Here is a 15,156-nt window from a genome sequence, read left to right as displayed (position 1 = left end):
AACTGAAATATGTTGTAAAGGAATATGCTCTGGTCATGGTACTAAAACAAACAAATTGAGTCCAGTGTAATTCATCAGCCTGGTGCCAAGATATGAACCACTTATTGTATAAAATATTTCATTTGTAATCTTTGCAGCCATGAAGATAGTCTTGACTAGAAGATTGGGCAGAGATTTGATAGAGGTACACAAAATGAGGGGTATAGATAGGGTAAATGCAAGCAAGCAAGATTGGATGGGGCTACAACTTGAGTTCAAAGGTTAAGGGTGACAAGTGAAATGCTTAAGGGGAAACTTCTTCATTCAGAAGGTTGTGTGAGTGTGGAATGAGCTGCCAGCACAAGTGGTAGATACAATTTCGATTTCAAAGTCTGAAAGAAGTTGGAGGGGTACATGTATGGGAGGGGTATGGAGGGCTATGGTCCCAGTGCAGGTCGATGGGAGTAGGTAGTTTAAATGGGTTGGCATGGACTAGATTGGCTGAAGGGCCTGTTTCTGTCCTGTAGTTTTCTTTGACTCTATGACTCTAAAACATTCATTTAAAATGGTTGCAGGATTATGATTGATTATTGGTTTGTTATTGTCACATGTACAGTGAAAAGCTTGTCCTGTATACTATTTCTATAGATTCCAATCATTACACGGTGCATTGGGGCAAAACAAGGTAAAACAATAATAATGCAGAACAACATGTAAAAGCTTACAGAGATAGTGCAGCACAAGTAAACAATAAAGTGCAAGATCATAAACGTAAATTGTGAACTCAAGTGTCCATCTTACCGTACAAGAGATCTATTTAAGAGTCTGATAACAGTGGGATAGAAACTGCCCTTGGGCCTGGTCCTTTCAGACTTATGTATCTTCTGCCCGATGAGAGAGTGGAGAGGAGAGCTGAAAGGAAGTCCAGGGTGGGTGGGATCTTTCATTACGCTGGCTGCTTTACCGCGGGACAGAGAAGTATAGCCAGAGTCCATAGGGGGGAAAATGGTTCCTATGATGGCTGAGTTCTGTCCACAACTGTCTGCAGTTTCTTGCAGAAGAGTTGTCATACCAAGCCGTTGTGCTTCCAGATAAAATGCTTTCCATGGTGCAAAAATAAAAATTGGTAAGAGTCGATGAGGAGGTGCTGAATTTATTTAGCCTCCTGAGGAAGTAGAGGCATTGGTGAGTTTTCTTAGCTGTAGTGTCTACGAGGTTGGACCAGAAAAGGCTACTGGTGACGTTCACGCCGAGGAACTTGAAGTTCTCAACCTCAACACCATTAACGCAAACAGGAGCATGTGCACCATCTTCCTTTCTGAAATCAATGGCCAGCTTGTCTGTTTTGTTGACACTGAGGGAAAAATTGTTGTATTACACTATGTCACCAAGCTCTCTATCTTCTTCCTGTACTCCGACTCAATGTTATTTGAAATGTGGCCCACTATAATGGTTTCATCTGCAAACTTGTTGTTACAACATTTGGACAGGTACATGGATAAGAAAGATTCAGAGAGATATTGGTCAAAGATAGGGAAATGGGGCCAGATTAGATCATGGTTAGTATGGACTAGATGGGCTGAAGGGTCTGTTTCCATGCTACATGACTCCCTATCTTCTACTGCAGCCTCTGTTAGGACATATTCTGGAGTTATGGAACATAGCAAATGTTAATTTCAACAGCAACCAGTCTTCATATCTGAATGAGGATTGTAGATTGAACTTAAAATGCAGATCACAGTCACAATCACTGTGGGATTGGTTCATGGCATAAGTCATCAATGAACACGCACGTAAACACAATCATACATACATAATGGAGAAGAATCGAAAATAGAATGGGCTTCTGACTTAAGGAGAAGATTTCCTTTCCCTTCTCTTTTCCCTGCAGAATTCTCACCTTCTCCTGAAGGTCTCGGAGTTGTCCTTCCAGGCGAGCTTTATCCTCGCGTAATCTGTTCATCTCCTGACTCTGATGGTTCAGAAGTTCACTGTAAGTGATGGCAAAGGTTATTTCTGAAGGACCAGGATCCAGTTCCTTGTTGCCCAATGATAAAATCTGTTCCCGCTGCATTCTGTGCCAAACAAGAATGGATTTAGTTACAGGTGTAATGCTCCTAAGGCAAATATACAGTCATTTCCGCAACCAGAATCATTTTTCTGCAACTTCCTTATCTCATCCCCTCCCGGTTCAAGTACAATGAACATTACCACGACATGGTTAACCATTTTTTCAGGAACAAAGATTTCAATGAAGTCTATTGTAAAGCATGTAAATTACATAGAAAACAGAGTCTATTTAGGAACAGAAGAAGCCAAAACTACAGCCACTTTGGAATCAGAGTTTTATCACTGCCACGTGTGGTCCAATTCGTTGTTTTGTGGAAGCAGTATTGAGGACCTTTGTTGGTCAGGGTCCACCATGAATGTGGTGTCCCGGCTGTCTACATGATACACAAGCCAGGACGGTATGATACGGAGAGCAAGCGACTGCCCATTCAACAGGCTCGCCCTCGCCATGCAGCTGATGAATCCAAAGGAACAGCAGAGATTGTTATAGTTTGGCCCTGGCAGCGTCGCGGTAGTTGTCAGACAGCGTTGAACTCAACTGCTTAAGAGACTCCAGCTCCGGATTTTTCCCTCAGGGTTTACTCCCGAAGCCTTCCCCACGACTGGGTATAACCGCAAGGCAGTGGAGGTCTGAGATCACTTTTCCTTTTCCTAGAGGAGCTGCCCACCATAGCTAACGAGCCCTGTTTGCCTGAAGCAACTGGTTTTAAGGTGCTAGTAACCCGCCTTTGCCCCTTCTCCTGTCAGTAGAGATGATTCTTAGTAGCTAAGTCACACATGAAGGCTAGGAGCTGGAATTGGTTGTCAGAGGCTATTTGAGGTGAATGCCATTGGGAGCATTTAATAGGTAGTGGGAGCTTATCCCTATTACCACCCCCAGCTATAACAACTTCAAGGAAGCAAAACATTAAAAATTAGATAGGTAGAGCTAAAGAGGAAGAGTGAGGTAGTGTTACTACACCATTATTCATAAATATGATTACAGAGGGGAAGAACGTGTTCTTATGAAGAACCTCTCCCTACGCATGTGGGACAATCTTTCCAGAAAGATGTTGCAAATGTAAGAGAGATGCACATAAATTATGGGCATTAAATCATTCTTATTCACTTATAATTGTGTAATAAAGTTGATTGGCAGGGAAAGAACCGAATCATCTCCATTTGTCACTGGAATGCAGCCAGGTTTAGACAGTACGAAAGGACCACAGCACGATGGGTATGTAACTGAAGTGAGGCTGCCTGTGCTTTGGTACTGGAAGAGCAGTAAGAGTGAAGATTACAACAGGACAAGAATATTGAATTTCAGAGGAATTAAACCTATCAGGAAGGACAGGGTATTAAAGAATTACTGTGTCAAAGGAATGGGGAGAATCTTTCAGAAAGAGGTCCTTGTACTTCATGTCACTGAGCAATAATTTATTGTCCCACCTTGGGTTTGGGTCTGGATTTGAGACATACACAATATGTTACTGCAGATGACTGATTACAAATTCTTTGACATAACACAGAAGAGCTGAATCATGGATCCCAACAGTACTATAAGCCAACTAAATTAATAAATCAGAGAAATATCCCCAAATTTCCCACATTAGCAAATCTACTATATTCCCAAATAGTAGAATTTGCCACAATTATTCTTTAACCTGTATGCGATCAGGAGATATTCATGTTTCTTGAACACGTCCTGCATCCTTTTCTTGTAACTTCTGGCTGCCGTAGCCAGCTGTTCCTCTCGCGATCTGTAGACAGATCGTATGTCCTTGAGCATGCTGTCCACAAACTTCTTCAGGTGAGGTGGGTCTGTTGAGGGTTCAGTGTCATCATTGCTAGGCTTCACTGAATTATCCAAATAGTCCTTGCACAGAATATTGGAAGCAACACGCCATTAGTTTTTCTTTCAAATATTTCACATTTCCTTATACAAGACCCAGCGAGACAGATTTTGATAGCAGTGTAATTAATGGTTATGGAAAGAGACAGGTAGGTGGAATTGAGTCCACAGCTAGATTCGCCATGATTTTACTGAAAGACAGAGCAGGCTCGACAGGCCAGAAGGCTTGCTCCTGCTCCTATTACTTATGTTCTTATGATGTAGAACTTCAGTCTGTCTATGCCACCTAAAGAGCAAGTCTATTCCCCATTAACTTCCCCTAGATCCTATTCTTTGAAGACCTAGCCTGGGCCCAATACTGTTAATTGATGCAATTATGAAGAAAGAGTGACAATTATTATATTTCATTAGGAGTTTGAGGAGATTTGGTAGGTCACCAAAAACTCTAGCAATTTTTTACAGATATACCGTGGAGGGCACTCTTACTGGTGCATCACCACCTGATACAGAGGCTGTAATGTGCAGGATCGAAAAAGTTTGCATAGGGTTGTAGAGTCAGCCACCTCCATGATGGGCACCAGCCACCCCCACCCCAGCATCGAGAACATCTTCAAAAGGTGATGCATCGTGAATGCAGACTCCACCATTAAGGATCCTCATCACCTAGAACACGTTCTCTTCTCATTACAGCCATAACTGAGGAAATACACGAGCGTGAAAATATACATTCAACATTTTAGGAATGGCTTCTTCCCCTTTGCCGTCAAATTTCCGAATGGTCCTTGAACACATGAACACTACCTCCCACACAGACACACACGCGCACACACATTCAGTGGCCACTTTATTAGGTATACCTGTACACCAGCTCGTTAATGCACTAGTCACCTAACAATTGGCAGCGACTCAAAGCCTATAATCATGTGGACATGGTCAGTTCTTGTTCAGACCAAACATCAGACTGGGGGAAGAAATATGATCTAAGTGACTTTGACCGTGGAATGATTGTTGGTGCCAGATGGAGTGGTTTAAGTATCTCAAAAACTGCTGATCTCCTGGGATTTTCACACACAGCAGTCTCTAGAGTTTATAGAGAACTATGCAAAAAGCAAAACATGTCCAGTGAGCAGCAGTTTTATGGGCAAAAACACCTGGTTAATGAGAGAGGTCAGAGGAGAACGGCCAGACTGGGTCAAGCTGGCAGGAAGATTACAGTAACTCAAATAACCACACATTACAACTGTGGTGTGCAGAAGAGCATTGCTGGACACACAACATGTCGAAACTTGAAGCGAATGGGCTACCGCAGCAGAAAGCCACGAACATACATCTACTGTACCTAATAAAGTGCAATGGATGTATATTCTTATTGCAAGTTACAGCAATTTTTATGAATTACACTGTACTGCTGACACAAAAGAACAAATTTCATGATTTATGTCAGTGATAATAAACGTGAATCTCCTCTCATTCCCACTATATTCACTCACTATAGTGGCCATTTAATCCATCAATCTGCACGTTATTCAGGTGTGGGACGAAACTGGAGCATCCTGGGAAATCCACGTGCTCACAGGGAGAACTTGCAAACTACGCAGATGACAGTGGAGGTCAGAAATGAACCAGGTCGGCAGAGCTGTGAGACAGCAGATCTACCAGCCGTATCACTGAGCTGCCCCAATAATTCAGACTCCTTTACACAAGCAATCTTAAATAACAGAATTACACCATTCAATTAACTGCTTACAGTAACATCTTCAATGTAGCGGACAAGTCGCATGCGATATTCTTCACTTAGTTCTTTCAGTCGGAGCTGCAGCTGGGAGTTCTCGGTTTGCATCTCTTTCAGTTGACTCTGAGAACTCAGCAATGCCTATCGGAGATCATAAAAGTAGAACCAAATTATAGAGATTTCTAGGCTTTTTTTGTATAGTCCATCACAAAGAAAGTTCTCCCCACCATTGAGCACATCTGTATGAAACATTGTCACAGGAAAGCAGCATCCATCATCAAAGACCCTCTCCACCCACCACCCAGCTCGCTGCTGCCGTCAGGTAGAAGATAGAGGAGCCTCAGGACTCACACCACCAGGTTCAGGAACAGTTATTACCCCTCAACCATCGAGCTCTTGAACAAGAAAGGATAACTTCACTTGCCCCATCTTTGAAATGTTTCCACAACCAATGACCTCACTTTCAAGGACTCTTCATCTCATGTTCTCAAAAATTATTGTTTATTTATTATTATTATGTCTTTATTTTTTATTTGCATAGTTTGTTGTCTTCTGCACACTGGTTGAATGCCCAAGTTGGGTGGTCTTTCATTGATGCTGATACGGTTGGTATTCTGTAGATTTAGGGGAGTACATTTAGGACGGAGATGAGGAGGAACTGCTTTTCCCAGAGAGTGGTGAATCGGTGGAATTCTCTGCCCAATGAAGCAGTGGAGGCTACCTCAGTAAATATATTTAAGACAAGGTTGGATAGATTTTTGCATTGTGGAGGAATTACGGGTTATGGAGAAAAGGCAGGTAGGTGGAGGTGAGTCCATGGCCAGATTAGCCATAATCTTATTGAGGGACGGAGCAGGCTTGACGGGCAGATGGCCGACTCCTGCTCCTGTTTCTTATCCGCAAGAAAATGAATCTCAGGGCTGTAGGTGGTGACACATATTTACTCTGATAATAAATGTAACCTTGAACTTTGATATCTTCCTATTTAAAAGAAATGGCAGGCAGATCAGTAAATGTTTTACAGTTACAGCGAAGCGCATTTCCAATGTCAGATACAAATTGACCACTGACACCACAAGAGGTGATGAGTCAGTGTCCAGGAGGTGCAATGACAACTAGTTCCCTTCAGCCAATCGGTTCCTTGAAACATGCGGCACAGCTCTAAGCACTGCTCCAGCATAGCAACACTACGACTGCTTTGCTTTCCAACGGGCAATTTTGTTGTTCCAAGTGTGCTTGTTCTTGTGTAATTTTTCCGTCTGGTCCGGATCCTGCTGCAAGCTTTGATAGCCTACCTCACTATCCACTATCTCCGTCAATCGTGGTGCCCTGGAGGACCATGTGTGCATGTGAGTGTGTGAGGAGGGAGGAAAGGGGCTTGTTTTGCTGTTGTTTTGCCGAACAATGCAGGCATGCTATGTTAACGCTGGAATGTGTGCCAACGTTTGCGTGGATTTTTTTCCGGGAGCTCCAATCTCCATCCACATTCCACCCTACCCACATCGGGGTTGGTGAGTTTTGGCCTTGCTATGTTGTCGCCAGATTCAAGGTGATCCTGGCTGGCTGCTCACCAAAGATGTGACACAAAAAGACGCATTTCACCGTGTAACACACATCAAAGTTGATGGTGAACGCAACAGGCCAGGCAGCATCTCTAGGAAGAGGTACAGTCGACGTTTCGGGCCGAGACCCTTCATCAGGACTAACTGAAAGAGCTAGGAAGAGATTTGAAAGTGGGAGGGGGAGGGGGGAGATCCAAAATGATAGAAGACAGGAGGGGGAGGGATGGAGCCAAGAGCTGGACAGTTGATTGGCAAAAGCGATATGAGAGGATCATGGGACGGGAGACCCAGGGAGAAAGAAAAGGGGGAGGGGGGAAAAAAACCATGATCCTCTCATATCCCTTTTGCCCCCGATTGTTCCCGATGTTGGGGAAGTCCAGAACGAGGGGGTCACAGTTTAAGGATAAAGAGGAAGCCTTTTAGGACCGAGATTAGGAAAAACTTCTTCACACAGAGAGTGGTGAATCTGTGGAATTCTCTGCCACAGGAAACAGTTGAGGCCAGTTCATTGGCTATATTTAAGAGGGAGTTAGATATGGCCCTTGTGGCTATGGGGATCAGGGGGTATGGAGGGAAGGCTGGTGCAGGGTTCTGAGTTGGATGATCCGCCATGATCATAATAAATAGCGGTGCAGGCTCGAAGGGCCGAATGGCCTACTCCTGCACCTATTTTCTATGTTTTCTATGTTTCTACCTTAAGAGTAAACTCCTTGTATCAGCCAGAAAAAGTCTCTGACTGTCCACTCTGTTGATGCCTCTTATTATCTTGTACACCTGTCAAGTCACCTCTCATCCTCCTTCTCTCCAAGCAGAAAAGCCTAAGCTCACTTAACGTACTGTCTTAAAACATGCTCTCTAATCCAGGCGGCATCCTGGTAAATCTCCTCTGAACCCTCTGTAAAGCTTCCACATCCTTCCTATAATGAGGCTGTCTGTGTAAAAAGACTGAGCTCTGACACCCCCTACTGTACTTCGCTCCGATCACCTTAAAATTATGCCCCCTCATATTAGTCCTTTCTGCCCTGCGTAAAAGTCACTGGGTGTCCTCTCGATCTATGTGTCTTACCATTTAGTACCTCTCTATCAAGTCACAAGTCAACATTTGGTTTCCCCACACCACTTCATCAGTCTCAGAGCTACTCTGCCCTGGGCCTGGGCCATCGTTTGCCTGCAATTGGCCCATGCCACTCTAAACCTCCCCTCTCCTTACTCCTGTCCACATACCTTTTAAACGTTGGATAATTCTGGAATTATTCACAGGTGGAAAATCTTCTCATGACTACTAACAGGGTGTACAGCAGCCTGATGACCCACATGCGGGGTTTTTTTTAAGAAAAGCTTCTTCCCCTCCACCATTAGATTTCTGAATAGTCCATAAACCCACGAACACCACTTCATTGTGAGTTTATTTATTCTTGTAACTTTTCGTCACTTTTTTATGTCTTACCACAAAACAACAAATTTCACGATATGTCAGTGATAATAAACCTGATTCTGACTCTAAGACTGTACAGCACAAACCCTACAAAGGTGCATAAGATTAATAAATGTTGGAATAACATTCACATGGTTCATGGAAACACAGAAACATTGAAAACCTACACCACAATACAGGCCCTTCGGCCCATAAAGTTGTGCCAAATATGTCCCTACCTTAGAAATTACTAGGCTTACTCATAGCCCTCTATTTTTCTAAGCTCCATGTACCTATCCAAAAGTCTCTTAAAAGACCCTATCGTAGCCGCCTCCACCACCGTTGCCGGCAGCCCACTCCATGCACTCACCACTCTGCGTAAAAAACTTACCCCTGACATCTCCTCTGTACCTACTCCCCAGCACCTTAAACCTGTGCCCTCTTGTGGCAACCATTTTAGCCCTGGGAAAAAGCCTCTGACTATCCATACAATCAATGCCTCTCATCATCTTTTACACCTCTATCAGGTCACCTCTCATCCCCATCGCTCCAAGGAGAAAAGGCCAAGTTCACTCAACCTATTCTCATAAGGCATTCCCAATCCAGGCAACATCCTTGTAAATCTCCTCTGCACCCTTTCTATGGTTTCCACATCCTTCCTGTAGTGAGGTAACCAGAACTGAGCACAGTACTCCAAGTGGGGTCTGACCAGGATCCTATATAGCTGCAACATTACCTCTCGGCTCCTAAATTCAATTCCACGATCGATGAACCTGCGCAGCTGCTTTGAGCGTCCTATGGACTCGGACCCAAGATCCCTCTGGATCCTCCACAATGCCAAGAGTCTTACCATTAATACTATATTCTTCCATCATACTTGACCTACTAAAATGAACCACTTCACATTTATCTGGGTTGAACTCCATCTGCAACTTCTCAGCCCAGTTTTGCATCCTATCAATGTCCCGCTGTAACCTCTGACAGCCTTCCACACCATCTACAACACCTCCAACCTCTGTGTCATCAGCAAACTTACTAACGCATCCCTCTACTTCCTCATCCAGGTCATTTATAAAAATCACGAAGAGTAATGGTCCCAGAACAGATCCCTGAGACACACCACTGGTCACCAACCTCCATGAAGAATATGACCCATCTACAACCACTCTTTGCCTTCTGTGGGCAAGCCAGTTCTGGATCCACAAAGTAATGTCCCCTTGGATCCCATGCCACCTTACTTTCTCAATAAGCCTTATAGGGGGTACCTTATCAAATGCTTTGCTGAAATCCATATATACTACATCTACTACTCTTCCTTCATCAGTGTGTTTGGTCACATTCTCAAAAAATTCAATCAGGCTCGTAAGGCATGACCTGCTCTTGACGAAGCCATGCTGACTATTCCTAATCATTATTATACCTCTCCAAATGTTCATAAATCCACCCTCTCAGGATCTTCTCCATCAACTTACCAACCACTGAAGTAAGACTCACAGGTCTATAATTTCCTGGGCTATCTCTACTCCCTTTCTTGAATAAAGGAACAACATCCTCAACCCTCCAATCTTCCGGAACCTCTCCTGTCCCCACTGATGATGCAAAGATCATCGCCAGAGGCTCAGCAATCTCCTCCCTCGCCTCCCACAGTAGCCTGGGGTACATCTCATCTGGTCTCGGCGACTTATCCAACTTGATGCTTTCCAAAAGCTCCAGCACATCCTCTTTCTTAATATCTATTTAAATGGCTATTTAACTAGAGGGTGATGAATCTGTGGAATTCATTGCCACAGACACCTGTGAAGGCCAAGTCATTGGGCATACTTACAGCGGAGGTTGATAGCTTCTTGATTAGTAAGGGTGTTAAAGGTTACAGGGAGAAGGCAGGAAAATGTGGCTGAGAAGGATAATAAATCAGCCACAAGCAAATGGTGGAGCAGACCTTATCAGCTGAATGGCCTAATAATGTCATATGGTCTCAGCACAATAATTCGTTTACTCTTCAATGACTCACCGCTGTCTGCTCTGCCAGTCTGTGCTGTGTGTTTCGAATAGCCCTTTTGGCCTCTTGAAGTTCTTTGCCCAGCTTAACACTGAAACAGAGTTTGCAGTCAGAATTTAAGTTCAGCATATCATAAGCCAGTGGTTTGCAAGCAGTTATACAGCAACAAACTAACAGAACTTTCATTTTAGATCTGCTTGTAGAAGTAAAATATCAACCTTACAGGCAAGCATACACCGGGATATTTGAAGGAGTTACATTATAATAGATATCAAGCTATATTAAAGACCCAAATGTTTCTTTTCCTCTCCTAAAACCACAATCAGTTTATTGAGACACTGTTCTCTCTTCTAGATTCCTGATCTCACCCGTGGGAGAAACCACAGAGCTGGTAAACAATGGCGTTTTGGGCAGGGTAGATTAACTGCGGTATGAATAACAGTGGACTATCAACCAGTATGATTACTGACCACTGCAAATAAACTGATCTCATCTAATCTTAAATCTTTGCCAGTTTGAACATCAGCCCATCATGAGGAGGAATTTCTTTAGCTAGAGGGTAGTGAATTGGTGGAGTTCATTGCTACAGACAACTGTTGAGGGCAAGTCATTGGGTATATTTAAAGCAGTGGTTGACGGATACTTGATTGGTAAGAGCTTCAGAGGTTTCAGGGAGAAGGTGTCACAAAAACTGTGGGTCAACTGTCTAAGAAAAATAACAAGATGGCTTGATTCGCAAAAATAGATTGAGTTGCTTTTATTTACAAAAATAGTGGAAAACAAAAACTTGGACGTCCACATCAAAACAAGAAAAAAAAGAAAAAAAATACAATATATCTACAGCTTGCAATTGTCACCTGTCTGGTTAACAGCCACCCTCAGACTAAACAACAAACCCAAAGCCTTGGTAACCCGAGGCTTATAACTGCTAAGCCCCTCCCCCTAGACCAACCAAAAGCTGATTAACTCAATTATCTTCCATTTCACACAACCTGAAACTCTACTGCCAGTTCTCACAATAAACACATATACCTCATTATAGGATTCACCATTTCCCGGTTAAATAACTTAAATAAACCCCAAAACTTTACCACAAGATGAGTAATTAGGTAACATAACCCTTGACCCAGTTAAAGATGGTATCCTCCACCATCAGCACACCTGTGCAGGTGGCTGCCGCCTCTGCATAAGGCAGCCCTGGTTCAGACCCAGTGACTGTGGAGGAGAGAAACGTCAGATTATCATGACACTTCGGCAAAACACTTATTGGAAAGATGAATATGAATAAATTGACCTGAGATAATTAAACTGTGACATAGTGTGTTTCTTTTTTTCCATACCTATTACTGCTAGGAATGAGTGTAAAACTGTGACTGTTGATTTATTGTGGTGCGTGCACTCACCACAATAACAGAGGGGAATAATGTGTGTGGATGACCCTTTGAGTGTTTTACTGAGTGTGCCATGTGCCATCCGTAATCAGTGGCAGGCCTTCGTCACAGAAGGCAAGAGAATGGGGGTGAGAGGGATAATAAATCAGCCATGGTGGAATGTCAGTGCAGACTCGATGGGCCGCATGGCCTAAAATACTGCTCCTGTGTCTTATAGTCTTATAATGCACTTACATCTGTTCTTCCATTGCATTTTGCTGCTTTGCATGGTTTTGCTTCATTTCTTCTATTTGTTCTTTGATTTGATCCTGGTTTCCTAACAACTAAGGTCAAACCAAGAAGAGGCTTCAGCAATTTTAAGCATTGAGAATGCACAAGGGAAAAAAAAAGTAATGCTGTTTAGGAATTTCCAAAGGAGCAACCAGGGCTCAAAATATTTTAAACTGTAGTACATTTCTAAAGGCATTTTCTCCAGTCTCCCTCCAATTCTACAACCAATGGCTCCACTCCCCCTTTGTATCACCAACAGCCCCATTTGGTTCCAAACCAAATAGTACTTCTTCCCTTAGGGTCAGGTGGTCAACGATGGAACCCTTTGTGTAACCAAGTGAGCGGGTACGTGATCATTGCTATTTACCCACCAATATCCTTTCCTCTATTTCTGGGCAACTTGTAAGGATAATATCATGCAACTAAAAGACGAAAGCATTTCTGGATAGCATTGAGTGGCCACTTTATTAGATACCTGCTGTACCTAATAAAGTGGCCGCAGAGTACACGTCCATAGTCATCCGCTGCTGTAGCCCATCCACTTCAAGGTTCGACATGTTGGGCGTTCAGAGATGCACTTCTGCACACAACTGTTGTGACGCATAATTATTTGGGTTACTGTCGCCTTCCTGTCAGCTTGAACCAATCTGGTCATTCTCCTCTGACCTCTCTCATTAACAAGGTGTGTTTTGGTTTTTTTTTGCACCATTCTCTGTAAACTCTAGAGACTGTCGTGCAAGAAAATCCCAGGCGATCAGCAGTTTCTGAGACTCAAACCATCCTGTCTGGCACCAACAGTCATCCCACGGTCAAAGTCACTTAGATCGCATTTTCCCCATTCTGATGTTTGGTCTGAACAACAACTGAAGCTCTTGGCCACGTCTGCATATTGCTATGCATTGAGTTGCTGCCACGTGATTGGCTGATTAGATATTTGCATTAACGAGCAGGTGAACCTATAAAGTGACTGCTGAGTGTGTTCAGAGATTCTCTTCAGCACACCACTAATGTAATGTGTGGTTATTTGAGTTACTCTCCTTGCTCAATTATCATTACTAAAGAAGTGAAAACACACCCTGTTCTAAGACCCTCTGTCTGCTAATTTATTGACAAGCCATGGTACTTGAGAAAGGCTTGCAGTGCAGCACCAAATGTCCTTCAGTTGGAGATGGAACTGTGACTTCCGAGCTTCGATGAGAAGATAGGTGTCTAATTTCACACAGGCCTGACAGCGCAAACTTCTACTTACTTGAAGTTCAAATTTTGAAGCTTTTTAAAGAATTAACAGGATTGACTGCTTCAGGATTCACAGGCATATGAATCCAAATGCAGATGCTGCACAACTGAAATTAAAAAAAAGGCCTAGTGGGTTAGGCAGCATCTGTGAGGTGGAAACAGTTTCAGCGTGATCAGTTCTGATGAAGTGTCAATGACCTCAAATGTTAAGTCTTCCCATTGATGCTGTTGAGTTATTTCAAATATTTCATGTGTTTATAACATGAATCTACATTAAGTGGTCTCCTTATTAGGTAAATCTGTATATGTGGTCATTAATGCAAATATCTCATCAGCTAATCATATGGCAGCAACTCAATGCATAAAAGCATGCAGGCATGGTCAAGAGGTTCGGTTGTTGTTCAGACCAGACAACAGAATGGTGAAGAAATGTGACCCAAGTGACTTAACCGTGGAATGATTATTGCTGCCAGATTGGGTGGTTTGAGCATCTCAAAAATTGCTGATCTCCTGGGGTTTTCATGCACAGCAGTCTCTGGAACAGAGATTCCCAGCCTGGGCTCCGTGGACCCCTCAGTTATTGGTAAGGCTCCATGGCATAAAAATGGCTGGGAACCCCTGATCAAGAGTTTACAGTGAATGCTGTGAAAAGTTAAAACCATCCAGTGAGCAGCAGTTCCGTGTTTAATGACAGGGGTCAGAGGAGATTGGCCAGACTGGTTCAAGCTGACAGGAAGGTGACAGTAACTCAAATAAACTCGCAGTACAACAGTGGTGTGCAGAAGAGCATCTCTGCATGCACAACACATTGAACCTTGAAGTGGATGGGCAGCAGACTACACTTGGTGCCACTCCCGTACCTGACAAAGTGGCCACTGAATGCAAGTTGCAACGACTTAGCATCATTCAAATGATTTAGCACACAGCCTGCTGGAGGAACTCATTGGATCAGACAGCATCGATGGAGGGAGACAGAGAGCCAATGTTTCAGGTCAAGAGCCTTTCTCATGACTCGAAAGGAAGAGGAGAGATATGGCTCATTTTCTTTTGAGTCTATTGGAATTCTAATTTAATCCAGAAATGAGTTACCTTTATGTATTTCAACTGGAGAAATCAATATAAAGCAAGCCAACCTTAAAGTGAAATTGCTATACTATAACATATGAATCCATGCTAGACAACTGCAGGTTCAGATAAATTCTACGTTTTAACAACTTTCAATTAACACTTACATATCTCTCAAGCTTGGAATGCTCGTATTCCTTAACCTCTTCGTTCTTGAGGACCCATAGATGTAAAGGCAAACTGATTAACATCACTGGAAGTTTACTGCCTAAAATACAGCTGACTGGCTGTGAAGATTAATGGTTAATCACAACTGAACAAACTTTCAGAAGTCTCTGTGGACTCCAACAGAAACTTTTTCTTAGAACAAGGAGTGTACCAAAGTACGATGCTTGCAATTTTGCCTGAAATGTTTGCTCTCATATGTCTAATGGAACCAAAGAATTTTTGGATGTTGGATTATATAAGGGCTTAGCATGTCAGTGGATCACCAAGGTCTCCTTTACCACTATTTGTGGCATTTACCGGGAGCATTGTTGAGGATCCTTACCACGCATCCCACAATCTCTTGGACACACTACTGTCAGGAAGGAGATACAGAAGCGTC

At 43.1% G+C, this 15,156-nt stretch overlaps 1 protein-coding gene across 7 annotated transcripts in view; it reads right to left on the bottom strand.

The window, feature by feature from the left end:
* ccdc78 (coiled-coil domain containing 78) overlaps positions 1-15,156 on the bottom strand; it is a 140,978-nt gene that overhangs the window by 32,772 nt on the left and 93,050 nt on the right. For 6 of the 7 annotated variants that reach the window (XM_063059252.1, XM_063059253.1, XM_063059255.1 and 3 more), the window contains 6 exons: positions 14,717-14,761; positions 12,213-12,301; positions 10,600-10,678; positions 5,628-5,753; positions 3,693-3,904; positions 1,880-2,054 (listed from right to left, as the gene is read on the bottom strand). In XM_063059252.1, the coding sequence (XP_062915322.1) occupies positions 1,880-2,054; positions 3,693-3,904; positions 5,628-5,753; positions 10,600-10,678; positions 12,213-12,301; positions 14,717-14,761 (726 nt within the window). The remainder of the gene's footprint in view (positions 1-1,879; positions 2,055-3,692; positions 3,905-5,627; positions 5,754-10,599; positions 10,679-12,212; positions 12,302-14,716; positions 14,762-15,156) is intronic. The other variant, XM_063059257.1, reaches the window with a different exon arrangement.

The sequence above is a fragment of the Mobula hypostoma genome, chromosome 9 (assembly GCF_963921235.1).
Source record: "Mobula hypostoma chromosome 9, sMobHyp1.1, whole genome shotgun sequence".
Classification (NCBI taxonomy): Eukaryota; Metazoa; Chordata; class Chondrichthyes; order Myliobatiformes; family Myliobatidae; genus Mobula; species Mobula hypostoma.
The sequence above is the reverse complement of the archived record's forward strand: the minus strand, read 5'-3'. Positions and strand labels throughout refer to the sequence as shown.